Raw genomic sequence first — 18,740 nt, 5'->3', positions numbered from 1 at the left:
ATAAAAAGATTCATGTATAATTACTGTAATATGACAAGAAACTCCTTTTTAAATGACTGAAATAAGTTTATTTAGGCATTCAGAATCTATTTCAAAAGATTTATTTCTTTTGTTAAACCTGTATTGTCGTGACTGTGACGAGAGTCTAGAGAGACAGACCTGCTCGACAGGATTGATGGACTGATACCGAAACGCTTGAACCCTTATCACTGCCAACACATACAGTTCAGGCTCACGTCTCATGTCTGATGTCTGTAGAGTAACCACAACAGATATCATGTCGGATAAGTTAATGCAAGTGTAGTCACACGATGGGAAAAAACACATTTTATACCGCAAAGACAACATCATTTGTAATTTAATTACAAGACAAAATACGAAAAGCAGATCCCCTACAGAGATTACTGTTTGAAGGTCAGTTTAGTCACACGGGAAAAAGCTTCACGCAGTTAAAGAGCTGAACTGCCGAATCTGGAATATGGTCTTTGGGCATCTGGCTATCATGGGGAAAAAAAAGCCAGGCACATTTAAGATCCACAATGAATTTGCATTTCTGATAGCACTAACCGGACCTGAGGAGCACACGGTTAACACAGGTGCTGTGGCTCCTTCATGTACAGCAGATAAGCAAGAGTACCAATTATAATCTACAGCAGTGGACTTAACTGACCCGCTCACTTGAGGTTAATGATTAAACTTGAGCACTCCAACCGAAAGTATTCAAATGACTGCCTCTGTTTAACAACTCGTTGAAAAGAGGCTTTAGAGTTAATGGGGCGATCCTGAAACCAATTGCTCGCAGCCAAGTGTGTGCTTATTAACGGCTATTTGAAGCTGAACCACGTTACATTACTCTGGGTGTAAGAGTTCCAGTTACAGGCTTCAAAAGAAAGACATTAAAGCCTGTATGTTGTACACAGTGATGATCCATGACAAAGCCCAGTGTTGTCAGACGAGCGGGTAAACATTTAATCTTATCTGATGGGCTTATTACAAGGAACAGTTTTTGTTGTTGTCATATCTGGCAACAGTCTGCTTCATCTGCCAAACCATCATACCTTAGGCATGGCTGTTTATTGTTGTTGACTGTAAACATATTTATGTTTCCCTTAAAAAAGTTAAACTTGTTATCTATTCAGCTGTCCTTAAATATATTAGTGAACAACTTAAAAGTCCTATTTTTTTAAAAACAAACAAACAAAAAAAGTTTTTTGAGTCTCACTCCCAGTTTGTCAGTTGGGATGGCGGCCAACCCGCCCTACAATCCCAGAGCGTCTTTTAAAGAGGAATCCTGCTGCTTTCACACCCGAGCCATGTCAGGGTGTGTACAGTAAGTAATTGCTTCTCAGCAAAAGGTTTGGATTCAGTCCACCTGATCCAAACTGCGCCAGTCGCTTCAGCTGTTAAACTAAAAGTCATTGCCTTTGACAGGCTGAGGTTTTTCCAGGACTTAACCGAGGACACGATTCCTTCAGATACAGACCAGTTAGTTGTGCAGTAAGATCATTTTTTTAACCAGAAACACAAGTCTCACTCTGAAATCTCCTCAGGTTAGTGGTTGCAGCTTTTGCCTCAAGTATATTGCCACTGACTCACATTCCCTCCATCGTCTTCCTGCAACAACTCACCTCTTGCCAGGTTTCTGAGCAAAACTTCTCCTTGAGCAAGACGTGTGTTTCTGGTAGCAAAACAGAACTTAGTATTCAATAAAAGGTCTATTTCCGTAAGAGGAGTCATCTTGCAATGTCATCAGACACTTTGAAATAACAACGTCAGCCTGTCAAAGGCAAAAACAAACACTTTTTGTGGACACGACTTTGACATTCGGAGTTGTTCCCATGGATCACGTTGCAGCCAACGCAGCTGAGCTGATCTACCACACCGATTTGAAAACTTTTGGTAAGCATGAATCATTCTCAGACCAAAACATGTAAGTAAAGGCCACCTTTTAAAGATTGTGGAATTCCCCTTTAATAACAATTCAGTTCCTAGGTTATTCTGTCATTTTACTGTACTCCCAAAAATGAAAAACTCACTTCATTCTGCCTAAAATATCAAGTCTACCTGACTGATTTCAGTCAGTGTTTTTATCTTTACATGTCAGCTTTATAACTTCAGGCTGACACCATTTTGTTTCTGCATTATATCCATGTTAAACCAGTTGAAAGAGACCCTCCACGATTGAAACTGTGAGGGGGAAGAGACTGAATTCAACACTATTCTTTATCATGATTATCACTGTGAAAACAACCCACCATGCCTTATCTTCAGATGTAGGCTATTACAGTCACACTGCATATTAATATCTCACAGGCTCTCCTCAAACGATGAAAAGTAAAATTCTCAGAAGTTTTTTTTTACTTTCAAAGAATGCATGCTGGGAAGTCTGTCCATACTTCTCTAGAAACCCAGAAGATCTTCATTCCACTAAACCTTTTACATAATTGCTTCATAGATTCGTGATTTATTACCTAAATCCCATTAAATGATTAACGACCCGAGAAACGGAAACATGTGGAGAGTGTGTCAGGTCTCCTCTATCCAGGTGTGACACGCCCATCGCCCCTGAGCTGTCGGTTTCCCGAGAAGAAGGTGTGAGACAGAAGGAGTGTCAAAAACACGACAGGACAACAAACCACCATTCAGTTTGTGGTTTTTCCGAGGAAACCTCTCTGTCATGCTGCTGTGCTGTTGGCGGTATCAGAGTGCAACGGGCTTTCGCTCTGTGTGGGTCGGATGAGGGGACGCCCCCCGCGGAGCAGGAGTCGTGTGAGCTGCGCCGGGCGCGGAGGCGCTTTCCAAGAAATGGCTCCGGCGCTCCTCCAGGGGCCACATGTCTCTCTGCTGCTGCCGCTGCTGCTGTCACCGCTGCTGCGCCTCTGGCCGTCCGTGTCCGCAAGAGCGCTTGAAATGGTGGACCTACGCGCACCTGAGCTCACCTGCAGCGAGGTAACAAGTCAGCGTGATGCGTGTTTAAGAGCTTAAGAGGGATGAAACCAGGCTGTAGCAAGGGGGGGATGTCTGTTTTTAAGTGATCCATGTGGACTGTGGTAGATGAAGGGTGCTACAAACTTTCATTATGGTGTTGTCTGTGAAAAAATAACAAAATGTAATGTGTAAGCTTCATGTGTTGGGTGAGAGGAGCGAGAGAGAGTGTGTGAGTTTATTGTCCATTACTTATTAACTAATGTGCCTGAGCATGACACCTTACTGCACTGCTCCATTTCCAACGAGGCTTTAAGTGTTTCCAGAGAAGTGAATCAAGGGGAAGAAAAAGAAAACAACACAGTGTCGGTTTATGTGGAGTAGCTGCACATGTGACAATCAAAACTTTACAACTGCAGACAAGATTAACTATTACAACAAGGGATTTTAAAAGTGTGTGTGTGTGTGTGTTGAGTCATTTGTTGACTCTGATTTTGGAGGTTGCGGTTTGTGGTGCCGAGGGATACAGTAACAACTCTCAGTGTAACATGAGTGCTATATAATTATATATTATGTAAGAATTATGGGATCATTTTCATCACGAAAGCGAAGGGATGTCTCACACGATCCAAAACAGATGTCGTTCCCATTCAGTGTCTAAATGCAGATGTGATTCCTGCTGAAATGCTAAACTAAATACTCTTTTTCTTTTAATTTGCCACCTTATTAGGGCTGGACAATGTGGAGAAAAAATGTGAAAAATGCTCATTAAAATTTCCCAGAGCCCAAAGTGACGTCTTCAAAAAGCTTCTTTTGTCCAGTAAACGGTCTAAAACCCATAGAAATAAAAATACATTACAACCAGAATGGCTCTGAGCAAAGCGAATAGCCTCCCTCTGCCAAGGCCCAACAGTCCCACAATGTTACAGAATCATTGAAACATTATAGAAAGAAATCCCTTAATCCGGATCTGCACCACAAGTCTGGGCAGAGACCCATCCTCCATGCAAGTTTGTTTTGGAAATCTGTCCCGTAGTTTTTGTGTAATCCTGCTGACGTAGCAACCACCAACGAACATAACTTCCTTATTGGAGGTAAAAATGGATCTCATTCTATAGATAGTTGAACAAGAGTCGTTAGGCATTTACCCGAAAAAGAAAACAAATATTTTCCACTGAAGCTACAGTTTATCACACATACCCATCTTACAATAGGCAAAACATTTTGGCATCAAAGGAAAACGTTGGCAAAACATTCACCCCACGTCTGCCATACTAATATAAAAATTTGATTCGGATTATTGTAACATCTCCTGAAGCTCCTCGCTGCATCCGTTTCTGTATTCAACTTTAAAGAATAACCTTCATCGTGAGCAATTTTAATTACGAGGATGTTAACTTGTGGTACTGTGGGCAGGAAGTGTGTTTCATTATAGATGAGTGGGATTGTTGCCATTCAATTCTCATCCTTTTCTTTCTTCAGGGTTTGACTGATTGCCACGTGAGCTCGGGTAACTACACGCTAAATCATCAGTGTAATAACCTCACACCAGAGTGTGTCAGTCTGCGGTTCATCTCAGAGCAGAAACACTGTCTTCTCTCTCCACAGCCTCTCTGTACACCGCTGCCCTGCCCGATCCTGACGACACAGTGAACGTTACACATGTGCAGCTCAAAGCGATTCTGTGCTGCTCGGCCAGTCGGGAATGTGAACCATGCCTGCAAATCATTATCACGTTTTATGGTTTGTATGTCAAATATTTTTATAATGTCAGCTGAGGTGAGGCATCATGCTCCTTCCTTCTGACAGTAAATGTTGTCGCTTTTGTCAATGCTTCCTGTATACTCATCATAGCTTGTCAATCAGTGAGCTGCTTCTAAAACAATTGTTCTCCACTGTAGTGTACACTGACTGCTGTTGTATGACACGTGTTGTTGCAGAAGTGGATAATGTAAAGCAGGTTTCTGAGGAGTCTGGGGACCATAATGATGAAGAGGAAGCTGAATCAAGCACGAATGTAGGAAGCGGTCAGTTTGTGCCTTCTGAGCCAAAAGGTAGAGGAGCAAAACCCAGAATGCAGACTATAGTATACTTTTTTCATTCTAATCAAACGATTTAATCCTCTTCTTCTTCTTCTTCTTCTTCTTCTTCTTTTCTGCGTTACAGGTTTAGTGAAAGTGTGTCTCAGCTCCCCCGGCTCCAATGAATTTTGCAAGACGCTCCAGTTTAGATCGAGCTACTCCGGTTTCGTCCAACCTTCTCGACAGCCCACACACAAGGTAACAAACATTATACAGGGCTGATGGAATGCCCTCGTGCAGTTTCTGTTGTTGATTAATTAACTAGTCTCAAGTGGTGGGAAGTAGATTTACCCTGCTGTATATCCATTTTATGTTACATTGTACTTCTGCCCCACTACAGAGGGAAATATTGTACCCCACTGCATTTATATGGACGGATATTGTTATATTGTTAAGAGCTCATGAAATACAGCAGATTGTTCAGATTAAACCAGGAGCTGGGAACTAAATCTTTAGGTTCAGAAACAATTAGAAGTTGGAAAAGCTTCAAAAAGTTATGACATTAGGTGCACCGAGTAGTACAGAACCGGTTCCACGTTGGTGGAAAAAGGGGAACTATGTTGCACTCAATCTTATTGAATTGTTCAAAGACTGTGTCCCCAATATTTCTGCTACTTAACCTATTTAAATACTTATAATTCCTGCAAATGCAGCTTCTGTTGACAGAAAAGGCGACGTTCGGCAGTCCCGTTGTGGTCCACGTTGACGGACATTCAGACGGAGCTCACATCGTTGAAAATATTACAGTCCCATCTTTAAACGAAGGTGAGGTTAAGTGCTGCAATGTAAGCAAAGACGTGCTGAACTACCGACTGCAAATCTCACCGAACATCCACTTGACCTTTTACAGTTTGCTCCATCAGCGGCGAGGGGACAGTGAAGGAATGCGATGGTATGTGATGGAAGAGTGTCAGGTGTGCTCTGCTTTTTCCTGTTTATCTAGCTCAGCATCCATTGTGTGCATGCGGGGGTGCATGAACAAGGCAGCGCCAACATAAACAGCTGTACATACTTATGGAGTGATGCATCTTAGCTAGAATTTATGAGTGATGTGTCTTTGTCTCAGCCCCAAGACTCCGAGCTGTCACTGATCACAAGAGAAACGTCGTCCTCCAGCTGGAAAACGCTGATGCCAGACAAGATGAAATTATGTGCCAGATGGTTTGGAATGAAATGCCTGGAGAGCTTCTCGTGTGGGTCAGTCAGTGCTCAACTATTGTATCATTTCACCATGTTAGTAAAGAAAAAAATCCATATTGTCTGCGTATAGCTTTTTAACTTTTATTTGCTTTTTTTTACCATTGCAGCCCAAAGGCAGAAGAGAAATGGTCATTCCTTCAAACTTTGTTGCACCATGCCTGTGCTTTCAGGTAGCTGATGTTTTTTTTTTAATTATAACTGACAAGAAAAGAAAATCTGTAAAACTTTGTAAATGAAAAATGGGATTTAAAACCTCTGTTTGCAGGTGTGGTGGAAGGAAAAGCCGCTTCGAATAGAAACCTGCCCTTTCAAACACCAAAAAGGTAAAACGGAGTTCAGAGGTCAAACTGAGAGCAAGATAAAAGTGTCATGGAAAAAAAGATTTCACAACAAGCAATGTTTTTTTGTTTGATGTTTTTAGACGCCTTGGAAAGAATGCAACACAACGTGTCCGTATCTGTGGCAGACTGTCAGATGAGAGGCGGTGGTACGGGGCTGAGCTGGAATGTGACTGCCCCCTGCAGACTGGAGGCGGAGGTGTGGCTGTGCAAGAAAGACCTGGCAGGAGGCCAGTGCGAAGAGGTGACGGGCTCCAGACAGAGGCTCGACAACCACGTGCAAGCCGGCTGGAGCGCAACACGCAATGGACATTGGGTAAAAAACTTGCTGTACTACTTTACTTAAAGGAGAAGTTCACCCCAAAAATGAAAATTCAGTCATTATCTACTCAGCCTAATGCAGATGGAAAGTTAAGTCAAGTTTTGTCAGACAAAAAATATTTCTGGAGCTTCACAGCAAAACAGCATTGCAGCACTCTCTGTAACAACATAAGTAGATGGGGACTTGTTTTAAAAATTACATTTATTTTATTTATTTATGTTGTATATGGAGGTAAGTAGATAATCCCTGAAATTTAATTTTGGGCTGAACCTATCCTTTAAACTTGGCTCTCCCTTGACCACGTACAAAATTAAAATACTGCTTACATGTGAATGCATCAGTAACAATAATCTAATAATATTTTAAATGTAAAAGTACAACGTACGTACACATAATAACCGCTCTTCTGCCTACAGGTACTTTTACTCATGATAATTTAAACATTTTGCTGACACTGCTTCATTTCATAATTTACTTCCAGAAAACAGGAGAGTTCAATGTGTCGTCACATCCTCTGCTTTGTGTTCAGGTGACATGTTCAATATAATCTTATACTTATATTTGTGAAAATATTCCACTGCCTCCTACAGTAACTGTGCTAATCTTAACCCTTGCACTCATTTTATAGATCAAGATAAAGGGGATGGAGTCATACCTAGAGCCCCACTGTCCATTTGCAAGTAAGACTACTAATTATTGACGAGATCCGGGTTAAGTGTGTTTAATGTTTAACTCTTATCGGCTAGAACAAGCTACATTTTTTCATAACGAGGTGGCAGATAAGCAATTCACTGTGCACTTATCGTTGTTATGTAACGTCAGCAGTGGCCGTGACGTTTTTACTTAATAATCAATTTATTCTTCAGCGTCTCGATGGAGATGGAGCTTGCCACTTCTCATCGGATTACTGCTTGTGTGTTTGATCGTACTGGGAGCCTATTTCGTACAAGGGGTCCTGAAAGGTCAGTTTTCTATTTGTAAGTCATCGAATATTAAGAGCACCTTAGCAAAAATACCTTAACGTGTGCTTCTGTTTTTCCCTTCAGGCTACGTGTGGAGATGGTTGAAAGACGATGATGTTAAAGGTAAACCTGACTATTTAATAATAGACCATTTTCACACGGTGGCCATTTTCCCCTAAATACAGGGAATCAAAAAAGTATTAACTGTTTATGTCAACAGCTAACGTTAGCATTCAACCACTTCCTAGTTAACATTACCATTTCATATATGATAAGGAAGGCTTTACGTTATGTAAATCTAAAATATCAACGCACATCTTGGATGCATTTATTTAAGCCCGGAAGTGAAACAAAATAAACGTAATCAAACGGTAATGTTAGCTAAGTGGTTGAATGCTAACGTTAGCCAATGGGTTATCAATTATGTTGTTGTACTTTGAAATATGGCTCGATGTCTCTCCAGATTTTCACTATCCACTGTCTTTCTTCAGTTGATAATCATTTGTCACATACGTTTATGCAACTTTCGCTTCCCACCCTGAGCGTGATGTCAAGACAAAAATGGCTGCCATGTAGTTATGGTCTATGGACAACTGCTATTTTTCACATCCCCTCATTGTTAACAGAACATTAGAGATTGCAATTTTTACTTGCATGTCTTACTCTTTTTTCCTGTAATCTCATTTATATTCTGTATTCGCTTGTGTTAGTAGCTAGCTACTGTAAATGCTGTTTTGGCTCATTCTTCACAACAGAAGGGGGAAAACAAATCTCTTATCCTATCTCATAGTTTGAATCTACTTAAAGGAAGTCCTTTGTTTTTGGAAAACACTTCTGCCAGATTTTGTAACTGTTGAATGGCTCCATGCTAGCAGTTTCCATTTGTTTCTAGTTTTTGTGCAAAGCCAAGCTAAGCTATGTGTTTCCTGGCTGTAGCTTCATATTAAACCAACAGACATAATCAAGCAAACAAGAGTATTTCTAAAACTATCTTTCAAACTTTCATTTCTTCTCGGTTTCAGGTGCTGTGGGTGGGGGTCATGTGGTGCTGCTGTACCCACCTGATGACGACCAGGCGTTGCCGGAGCTGATATGTCACCTGGGCTCGACCCTCCAGGCCCTGGGCTTCAGCGTGTCCGTAGACCTGTGGAGCAGGTCGGAGCTCAGCGTCCTGGGCCCTGTGCCTTGGCTCCACTCGAGACTCAACCGACTGCAAAAGCAGGGGGGCAAAGTGGTGCTGGTCCTTACCAAGGCCGCCTGGATAAGGGCTGAAGAGTGGGGAGCTCGGAGCTGGGAGAGAAACACTCCCAGGGGAAGAAAAGCAGACACTGAGGAAGAGGAGGCAGGAAGCCTCACTGCCTCTTCTCAGTGTGTCGACGTTTTTACTGCTTCATTTAGCTGCATCCTAGCAGACTATTTACAGGGCCGCGCTGGTGAGCGGTTTATGTTGGTGCAGTTTGAATCACTTCCACCTGAGCCTCCGGGGGGTTTCCGGCCACTGCCAGAACTTTTCCGCGGCCTTCACCTTTACAGCCTCCCCTCCCAGAGCCTGGGTTTTCTGACTGAACTGGCTGGGGCTCGGCAAATGGCTACAGCGTCAGCCAGACGGAAAAGGGCAGGGGGGCTCAGGATGGCATCCCGAGCTCTGGCACGAGGGCTGTCAGGGTTCACAGCAGGGACTTCTGTGTTACGCCTGGCAGGAGTGTCTCAGAGTTGTGTTGGGGTTGGAGCTGAAGACTCGGGGGAAACGGTGCCCTTACAGCCATGTCTCGTTACGCCTCCGTCCAGCCCCGACTCAAGCACTAAGGTCAGTGAAGTGGAATGGGTCTGATTGCAGGAGGACAAGCGTCCGTTTTGGGATGACGAGCCGGCAATGAGTTGACTCCGTTTGAAGCTTTTGCATGTGCTGGTTCACACATCTGGGGCCTCGGGGCTGTTGATAAGAAACCTTTTCAAATAAAAGCTGGGTTGTTATAGCTTCAGTTCTTGCTGCTCCAGATAAATAAAAGTGCTCAACATTAAAGTCTCACCACTTCTAAAGGTACAGTTTTTTAGCCGTTTCTCAGCTTTAAACTGAGCAATTGTGTGTGTTTGTGTGTTTGAAATATTTACCTGTGTTTGATATTCTGCATGCATATTTATTGCATATGACAGACCTGAGAGACATGAAGAAAGGAAGAATCAAAAATAAGCTATTTGTTTACCTGAGTTTGTACACAAGTATATTCAAATGCTTTGTCCGAGTCAATTTTATACTGTGTTTTATCTTTTATCTTCTATTATTCTACAATGGGATTGAATAAAGAATCTGTCTGACTCATGTCGCCAGATGTTCATTACAAACATGGCAGAAGATCATGTGTGTTTCCAGAGGTAGGCCTACATCTGTACACAAATGGAGAAAGTCGATTAGAAAAAACATTTCTGGAGCTTCATGGCAAACCATTGTTGTGGCATTCTTCTAAACAACTGACGTAGATGGGGAGGGAAACCTTTAAATGCGTCAGTAAGGCTCATCCAGCATAATCTAAGTCTCCGCAAGCCCCTGAGATTTTAAATCTTCACTGCACCCTGTCTGAAGTGGGTGCACGAGCTCGACCGGGGCATCAAGGGTGCAGATAACGTCTTTTCAAATCAATTTGAGACTTGCATTATATCAGACGAGTTGTATGGAGCCATTTTTTTTTTAAAACCAGTCCCCATCTACTTAAAGGTGCGCTATGTAGTTTTTGGGGAAAACATTTTAATCAGCCTGAATAAACTAAATAAACAAACTCTCTTTGTTTTCATGACTGAATAAACAAACTGACCTTAAAGGACAACACAATTTCACACTGTTTTACTTTATTTATATGTGGCGGACCCTGCCACCTGTCTATCTTTAAACAGTGTTCAGGGGAGCTTATTTTCCTCTGAGATCAGCTTGTTTATTCAGTTATGGGAATAAACAAATATTTCTGAGTGTGTCTTATTACCTCATTTATATTGTAAATATTGAAATTAATTAAATATAATTAATTCTGAGTCATCCTTCCTGATCACGGATGTCTTGTCTCTGGATTTCTACATGCAGGTTGTTGAACAGCATTTTAAAATGCATCTAAACTGTAATTGTGGACAGTCAAAGTCAGAGCTGCGACACAGCCTGTGATTTCAAACGCACTGTCAATATGACATCACTGACACACGGCCCCGTCTGCGAGAAATTGGATGCTGACTGATTGGTTGATGAGGTAAATCCCAGCGGGTTTGGGTGGTGCCACATCCTGATCCTGTGCGTGTGGCTCAGCTGCTCGGACAACAGAGAACCAACTGGAAGCCGCTCACTGATTCATCCCGAGCACAACCAACATTAGCCTGCTAAGCTAGTCATTCAGCCCGGCTTTGGCTTTGCCAACACAAATGGCACACTCGAAGCTTTGAAAGTGGCTTTTCCAAAATGTGAAACTGCGCCTGCAGCGTGCGAGCCAGCAGGGAATCCGACAATCATCAGTGGTGCAGCGGACGTAGTGGCTGTTCAACAAGGTAGGACCAGGAGAGCTAATATAAACACTCCGGCTAGCTAGCTAATTTTCCGAATAACTGCGATTAATGTTAGTTAGCAGGAGAGGCTGTCGCTGTGTTCAGGAGACTTTAATATAGACCGGACTGATCGGCAGACTGTGATAGACAACGTTAGCCCGGGCTAGCAGCTAACTATTGACCTTAGCCGGCTGCTAGTTGGCTAATTTTGTGGTGCTGATGCTGAGCTAGCTAACCGCTAAGCTAACAGTGAAAGAAGAGCATCCCAACCAGGCTGAGCTGTGTGTTTTAAAGCTTTTACAATAAGACTGAGTTCATTTAACAACATTTGAAGAACGGTCATTGAGCTGCTGGATGATTGTATGGAGATACTTTGTTTAAATCCACCTAAATAATGAAAATAACTTAGATCTTTATGAAATTAATATACATATGACGTGACAGAGGGTGAAGTATACAACAGGACAGCAACATAATACAGTTTAACTACTATAAAACAACAGCTTAAAAATACCACAGAGTGAAAATCCTAGTAATTACTGAGCATCATGCCTCATGCTAATAAATATTGCATGACTATGGATTGGATTGCTTTACATTATACAGATGTTTTTATTGCTTTGTTGCAGTAAAAGCACATGTCATCCAGTCAATGCAATCTATCTCAGGGTCTCCAGGGAAACAAGGCTTTTCTAAGAGGATAAGAGTGCTTCATCATACTTGAAAGTAATGATCAAGTATTAAAACCTGTAAATTAAACTTACACTTACTCCATACCACAGAAGAGACAATCTTACGACCCCACTTAGATCTTCATCGGGTCAGATTTCATGAAGATCTAAGTGGGATCAAACATGATATAGATTTAACTTCTGTGGTGTGAAGTAAGTGTGCAGGCGTTACCCTCTTTTCATTCTCACGATTTAGTCTTGCACCTGTGTGTAGGCATGGGATGATATGAAAATGTCATGTCACAGTTAGCCTGTAATAATTGCAATACTCATATTATCTCCATATCATCAAAAATGTAGCTAAAACTTACTTGAGTCACTTTAGCCTTTTATTTTGTTAGGAAACGAAAGACATATTTTTTGTTGCCGTATTTATGCATTTCAGATTTAACTTACAATGTGTAAGCCATGCCTTAAGTCATGGTGACAGGCTTAGACGATTCAAAATAAATCAGGACACCAGCTAGACAGCTTCTCCTGTGAGATTATTCATGATTATATTGATTCAAGATTATCCCAATAAATAAAACTTACCACAATCAACTTATTGTGAGTGTTTATTAAGGGGATCCCAGATAAAATCTTGTATTGTCCCACCCCTACCTACGTGATGTGTGTATAACCAGCTCTTCTTCATCATGTATTCAAACCTGAACATTTTTTTAATTTATCAAACATTGCTGTTTCTTTTTTCCTGAAGGACCATGTGGTGGGCCTGGCCATTCCTGCCTGCTCTGGTGCTTCTCTCCGAGCTCTCCGTGGTGAGAGTCCAGACTGCGCCATGCCAGACCTGCCGAAAACTCACAGAGAGTTTCATTAAGGTACCGCAGTTAAGCTAATGGACCATCGGGTCATGATTTTCATCTCGAGCCAAGTTTTCCAGTATTCCTGACACCTGAGATTTTCCTCTTTTTAGGGCCTGGAGAAAACAGCCAACAAGAACTTTGGTGGAGGTAACACAGCCTGGGAAGAGGAGAAGCTGGCAAAGTATGCACGCAGGTAAGAGAGTTTTAATCGAACTGACAACCTACCCTTTGTTTTCATCTACAGGGATTGTGCACTCAGTTCATATTTGGGATCACAAACACCAAAAAGAAAGGACTAACAGATAATCCGAATTGTCATATAAATATTGTCACACAACCAACTCCTGCTTTGGTCTTTCTTGAAATCGTATCACTGGAACTATTCCATTTTTTAAATGTGTGAATGATTACATAAGATCATCTATTTTAAGGGGATTTAAACCTCTCAGTGGACCAGAGTAATGCTCCACTATTCTTTTGGGGTGTGTGGGTGGGACAGCATCTGTTCTCTTACTCTACTTTGATCTAACATCTCTAATTAATTTGCCGCTTGTTTCAGTGAGACTCGGCTCCTGGAGATCGTAGAAGCCGCTTGTGAAAAAACAGATTTTGAATGTAACCAGCTGCTGGAGCAGATAGAGGACCAAGTGGAGACATGGTGGTTCCACAGGTAAATGCAATATGTGCGCTATGTAGTCGCCTTCTTGGTGTGTTTTGTGTTTAATTAATTACCTGGTTCCTGTTTTAACTCCATGGCTGATGTGATGTGTGTGTCCTGCAGGCAGCAGGAGGCACCGGACCTGTTTGAGTGGCTGTGCATAGAGGAGCTGAGGCTCTGCTGTCCACCGGGACGCTTTGGACCTGACTGCAAAGGTGTGAAACACATACAAATAAAGACAAGCTCCCTGATATCAGTATAGAAAACCTTACCATGCCAAACCTCCTTCACTATATGAAAAAACTACAATACTAACTAACTTTTTGTGAAACACAGAGTGTCCATCCGGCCCCGGTGGTGTGTGTGGAGGCCTGGGACGCTGCGAGGGCGAGGGGACTCGCCTCGGAGATGGAGAGTGCGTCTGTGATCCCGGATACTCGGGCCATCTGTGCCAGAGCTGCGCTGACGGCTACTTCAGAGAGAAAAGCTCCAACGACAGCACAGGCGCCTGCGCAGGTACCTCAGATAAATGTCTCAACCCTCTACACGGATTGAATTCTGTTTGAGGTCATCCAGAACTGATCCTCTCACTGTCTTCCTCACCCGTCTGTCACCCTCTGCAGCTTGCTACCACTCATGTAAGAAATGTGCCGGGCCGCAGGACTACAAATGCCTCGACTGTAAGCCTGGCTGGATGCTACATGACAACAAGTGCGTGGGTGAGTGTGGATTTAGAGGTCAAGTGGTCACATTTCATTGACTCAGTGCCAGTCTCCTGGATGTGTTGTTTGACTGCCCTTGTATGTCTCCTAGACATTGACGAGTGTGGTACAGAGCTGGCTCGCTGTCCTTCTAACACCTACTGTCACAACACAGACGGATCATATGAATGCAGAGGTATGCTCTGCTGTACTGGCTGTTTAAATTTACTAATACTGTATTCTGCCTGCAAAAGCTTGTACATTTTCTGCAGCTGTTATTTTTTGGCTGATAAAAGGCGGGTTTACAGTTACATGTAAGTATGGAGTATGTAACGTTGACCACTTTGCCCTCGTTGTACCCAGGCTGTGACCAGGCGTGTGTGGGCTGCATGGGTAGTGGTCCTGCACGCTGTAAGAAATGTTCACGTGGCTACAAATTGAAAGGAGCTAAGTGTCTTGGTAAGGATGTACCACTGATTTACAGATTTTCTTTGCCACAGCCTAATCTTCCTATTTTCCTTTAAACTGTTTTATTTTACTTCCTCGTGCAGATATAGATGAATGTAACGAACGTGCAATAGCATGCCCAGGACTCAATGAGGCTTGCATCAACGAGGAGGGCTCCTTCCACTGTGACTGTGCTGATGGATTCATTAGAAGAGATAGCATTTGTGTTGAGAATAAGCCTCCCGGTTAGTAGTCCTAGCCGTAAATAAGCAAACACACACATTTTTAAATCTTCTAAGAGCTGTTGGCTAAGTTTCTTATCCTCTTCCTTCACAGCTGGGCCAGAGAAGGGCCTGTTCGACGACATAACAGACGAGGAGGTCCTTGTGCTGCAGCAGATGTTCTTCGGCGTTGTAATCTGCGCCCTGGCCACACTCGCTGCCAAGGGTGACATGGTTTTCACAGCCATTTTCATCGGAGGTGTGGCTGCTATGGCGGGATACTGGCTTACAGAAAAGGGAGACTACATGCTGGATGGATTTCTGAAGGGACGCTAGACTGTCTGGGGCCACGACTTGAGAAAGGACCTTGGGAAATACCAGCCAGTTAGGGTGAATAAGACTCAACTGTGGGTAGGAAACTATCCCTACAATGCTAGGCTTTTCAGGGATTTATTTGGGGTTGGGGAGGTACTTGAAAGGGCTTGGGTTCAACTATGTTTATACATAGGATAATGCAGGAAAAAGGGAGAACTTGAAGGCTTTGAAGCCGGGAATCTTGAAGAGGAATAACAAAGCAACACTGCACTGACGTACGAGAACTGAACTTCCCCTACCTCAACTTTGTTGGGAGAAAGGGTGACACGAAGACCACTACTGATTGTTATAATCTATTATGCATTTGGATGTCTCATCTGGCCTCGATGTTGCTCAAGAAATGATGTCGTTTTCTTCCACACAATCAAAACCTCCTGTTGTCATCTCCATCATGTTTTTCATTATCTCAATGCTACGAGGCAGAGGTTTTCCCATTGACTGAATGGTACGCAAGTTTTGGCCGTGCCAGGTTACTGCATCGAGCTTTTTTGCATCGGGCATGGGGTTTGATAAGGGAATTTTAGGTATATCACCCCAAAAAGAAAACTCATGGAAACTCTGGGATATTTCCATTATGATCCACTGGTTATTTATGTTCACAGAATGACTTTTTACCTCCTTACTCACTGGATGATTCTTTTTAGTAATAATGCATGAAAATAGGATTTGAAATGTAAGGTACTACACTGTATGTATTAATTTATTGTCTAACTCGGGCATGGAAGACAGCTGCTGGATCGCGCTCATTATTGCTAATGACCATTTCATGAGGATGTGAGGGAATGTGCTTGGATAAATGCCAGCTCTTATGTGGACGATTAAAGCCATTTTTTTTTGTTGTTGCCTTTCATTTATTTTAAAGCAATATTTATTGGGAAGATGTTTATCATATTTTGCTCTTGAAAGTTCCTCTGTGTATTTTATGTGTGCATTTTCAATGCAGCTTTTTTAAGAATCTGTTGAATTGTAATTCTAGCAGATATAGTAGCATCATGTTAGAAAACCACCGAAGAATCACTTCTTACCCGTCCATCGAATTTATCTTTGGTTTGTTGTCCACAGAGTCATTATTCATTATAGATGTTTGCTTTACAATAAACAGTCTGTCACCCCTCATGTTTTTTCTTCAAATTTTTAATTTCATTTTGTCAGAAAATCTCTTTACATAAAACATAATGAGGAAAAAGATTCCAGCTTGTGGAAAATGGTTTTGTACTTTCTGTTGCACAATAAGTTAGCCACCCTGACACCCTGAAGCTCTCAACAGAACTGCATCGTTGGTAATGTAGGCACCAGGTTTTAACGAGGAAGAAAGTGTGAAATGATCTCTGACATATCTGGTTCCCCTGCATTGCATTCTGGAGCATCACTGCAAAGCAGCGTTGCAGCATTCTCCTGAACAACTGTAGCAGATGGGGACTTGTTTTAAAATGTAAAGCTCCAATGCTGTTTTGTTGTCAAGCTCCAGAAATGTTTTGTGGACTAAGAAATTTCACCTCCGTTGGCATGGGAGTGAGAAGATACCGACTACATTTTCATTTGTGTGTGAACTTGTGCTTTAGGTTTTGAATTCACTGTATAGGAACCCACAGCAGAAGCTTTATAAAGTAAGAATGGAAATATAGCAGCATTCTTACAGATTCATACTGAAGAGCTTGTGGTTCATCCCAGTTCAGAAGATCCTCCGGAGACATTCCTCAACGGTCCCGTCTATGGCTATCACAGCACTAATCACATGTACTACATATATTGCATCCCATTTTCACCTGACACTCACACATGCCAAAGTGCTTCAGTGAGGCCTGAGTCCGACTCTGGCTGTTGAGGTTCACCCTATTTTAGTGTTCCACTCCAGTTAATGGGGTTGAGGCACAGCAGCTCTCTCTCCTTCAGGGCCTCCTGGGAGCGTGTTAGTGCTCTGTCCCTCCAGCTCTGCTCCATTAGCTGCACACACACACACACACCCACACACAGCAATGAGAAAAACCGCAAACACTCCCTGTATTGTAACCTGAGAGCAGCCAGCATGTTGGAGCATTTTCAATACACCATAGAAAGGGGGGACAAACACAAAAGCATTAGCAGAGGATACATAATGCATGTGTGGGAGTATACCCTCTTGTTCTCGTCTCTGTAGGCCGTCATTGCTTTGCGGTGTTGGATCGTTTGCTCTCTGTCACCGGACAGGACAAGGCGGTCCACTTCACAGACGTACTCTGCTTCCTTCGACTTCCCGGCCAGCTGCAGCTTCAGGGTTGCACATTTTTCCTCCATCTGCCTCTTTAACTGCTCCCGTAACTCCTTTCTACAGAGAAGAGTCACCAATTAACTTTAAGAAGTACATTGGATTCCTTCTTTAGGAGAGATTTACTGGAAAAAAGACTATTTTGAGCAAAAGAGGTCAAATAAAAGCATTCATTATCTTACCTGTACTCTTCTCTCTCACTGCTGGTTCCATAAAAGGGTTTTCGCCACACTTGATGACACCTAATGCATCGACAAGCTAAAAGTCAGTTACTTTAAACTCTAAGGTGGAAGTGGCTTCAGTAATTCTCAGTCAAAAATCAATTCTAATAAGGTTTCAGTCAGGAACTCCTACTTGTAATGCTCTCTTCTCTGCAGGATGAGTGTCCTCTGGTGGTTGTGGTGGTGAACAGCTGGTGTCTCCAGACTGACGGTGGGTTTATGGACCCAAGGTGGATGTAAAGGATTCAGTCTTGGAATACTCTAGGGATCAGATGTATTCAAGTATTTTTTTCTTTTCCTTCCTCACAAACACCATCCTCCATTAAGACAGGAGAACAGTCAGATATTGAATTGAGTGTCAGTGATTCTCTGCTCACCTGATTGCTCCTCCACATCAGGGCAGAGTCTGAGATGATGGGAAACGTCATGGGAGTGACCACCCGGCAGCGACTCGGCCGGACAGGAGTTGGAGCTGCGTTCCATGGAAAACACACTGGTGTGGGAGCTATAGCTGCTGTGGTAATGAGATTTAGATAAACAGAATCACAGCACATGTTTAACATGCTTGACTGGTGGCACTTAGAAAGTCAAAAAAATGGAAAAAACAAAGCTGTTTTCTTACGTAGTTTCATTATGTAGTTCAGGTTCTTCTGGTCGCCCACCTCAAAAATCCAATCTTTATGAAAGAAACTTTCTGAAGTGCGTTTAAAGCTCTATTAGCAGTAAATCATAGCGTGACTCCAAATATAAATATAGAAAAAATGAATGTGCTGGTGCTAGTTAGAGATTAAGCTGTGACATGCCTGTGCATTCACTGAGTGTTTTGCGGTGGCAACAGTTGCCTTGGGAATCAGGTTACCCCCAAGCAGAAGAAAGCTGCTGCGTGGACTCTGCTGACATGCATCAGTGCACTCTAAAAGAAGATTATTGGCCTATGACAATGGACTAACCAGATACTGTCAGAGGATGTCTCCAGATGGCACAA

General features: G+C 42.6%; 3 protein-coding genes across 5 annotated transcripts; 2 read left to right on the top strand and 1 right to left on the bottom strand.

Annotated features, from left to right (window-relative positions):
• Nucleotides 1-1,241: 1,241 nt before the first annotated feature.
• LOC311264742 (interleukin-17 receptor C) lies at nucleotides 1,242-10,066 on the top strand (the record flags this gene model as incomplete). Its single annotated transcript, XM_084365832.1, is given in 19 exon segments — nucleotides 1,242-1,330; nucleotides 2,546-2,592; nucleotides 2,705-2,949; nucleotides 4,408-4,435; nucleotides 4,534-4,668; nucleotides 4,866-4,979; nucleotides 5,092-5,204; nucleotides 5,660-5,771; nucleotides 5,857-5,898; nucleotides 6,073-6,203; nucleotides 6,314-6,376; nucleotides 6,472-6,529; nucleotides 6,628-6,860; nucleotides 7,348-7,395; nucleotides 7,495-7,546; nucleotides 7,733-7,828; nucleotides 7,913-7,951; nucleotides 8,851-9,632; nucleotides 9,634-10,066. Coding segments are annotated over 19 exon segments (2,499 nt in total). The 3' UTR covers nucleotides 9,706-10,066.
• A 926-nt stretch (nucleotides 10,067-10,992) lies between these two features.
• Nucleotides 10,993-16,405, top strand: creld1b (cysteine-rich with EGF-like domains 1b). Its single transcript, XM_084366781.1, has 11 exons — nucleotides 10,993-11,353; nucleotides 12,782-12,902; nucleotides 12,998-13,080; nucleotides 13,447-13,557; nucleotides 13,669-13,760; nucleotides 13,882-14,061; nucleotides 14,169-14,264; nucleotides 14,359-14,442; nucleotides 14,610-14,705; nucleotides 14,798-14,938; nucleotides 15,030-16,405. Exons 2-11 carry the CDS (start codon nucleotides 12,786-12,788, stop codon nucleotides 15,248-15,250), a joined length of 1,221 nt encoding a protein of 406 aa, XP_084222907.1. The 5' UTR covers nucleotides 10,993-11,353; nucleotides 12,782-12,785; the 3' UTR covers nucleotides 15,251-16,405.
• A 65-nt stretch (nucleotides 16,406-16,470) lies between these two features.
• On the bottom strand, nucleotides 16,471-18,696 carry LOC311265296 (uncharacterized protein). 3 transcript variants are annotated; one of them, XM_084366786.1, is made up of 6 exons: nucleotides 18,378-18,696; nucleotides 18,133-18,269; nucleotides 17,889-18,016; nucleotides 17,717-17,776; nucleotides 17,405-17,594; nucleotides 16,471-17,233 (listed from the first exon to the last, which is right to left on the bottom strand). In XM_084366786.1, the coding sequence occupies exons 1-6, from the start codon at nucleotides 18,385-18,387 to the stop codon at nucleotides 17,123-17,125; spliced, it is 636 nt and encodes a 211-aa protein (XP_084222912.1). In that variant the 5' UTR covers nucleotides 18,388-18,696; the 3' UTR covers nucleotides 16,471-17,122. The 3 variants fall into 3 exon arrangements, with proteins under 3 accessions (XP_084222912.1, XP_084222913.1, XP_084222914.1); XM_084366787.1 differs by having other exon boundaries at nucleotides 18,133-18,266; XM_084366788.1 differs by lacking the exon at nucleotides 17,717-17,776.
• Nucleotides 18,697-18,740: the final 44 nt, after the last annotated feature.

The sequence above is a fragment of the Pagrus pagrus genome, assembly GCF_965226575.1.
Source record: "Pagrus pagrus genome assembly, chromosome: 11".
Lineage (NCBI taxonomy): Eukaryota > Metazoa > Chordata > Actinopteri > Spariformes > Sparidae > Pagrus > Pagrus pagrus.
The sequence above is the reverse complement of the archived record's forward strand: the minus strand, read 5'-3'. Positions and strand labels throughout refer to the sequence as shown.

Excerpts from the sequence above, each read along its gene's own strand:
- creld1b (XM_084366781.1), top strand. The coding sequence starts at position 12,786 with ATGTGGTGGGCCTGGCCATTCCTGCCTGCTCTGGTGCTTCTCTCCGAG. Across the intron at positions 13,558-13,668 it reads GAGACATGGTGGTTCCACAG|GCAGCAGGAGGCACCGGACC; the intron begins GTAAATGCAATA and ends TGTGTCCTGCAG. Across the intron at positions 14,443-14,609 it reads CGGATCATATGAATGCAGAG|GCTGTGACCAGGCGTGTGTG; the intron begins GTATGCTCTGCT and ends CGTTGTACCCAG.
- LOC311265296 (XM_084366786.1), bottom strand. Across the intron at positions 17,777-17,888 it reads CAGAGAAGAGAGCATTACAA|GTGTCATCAAGTGTGGCGAA; the intron begins GTAGGAGTTCCT and ends TCGATGCATTAG. Across the intron at positions 17,234-17,404 it reads ACAGAGACGAGAACAAGAGG|CTAATGGAGCAGAGCTGGAG; the intron begins GTATACTCCCAC and ends GTGTGTGTGCAG.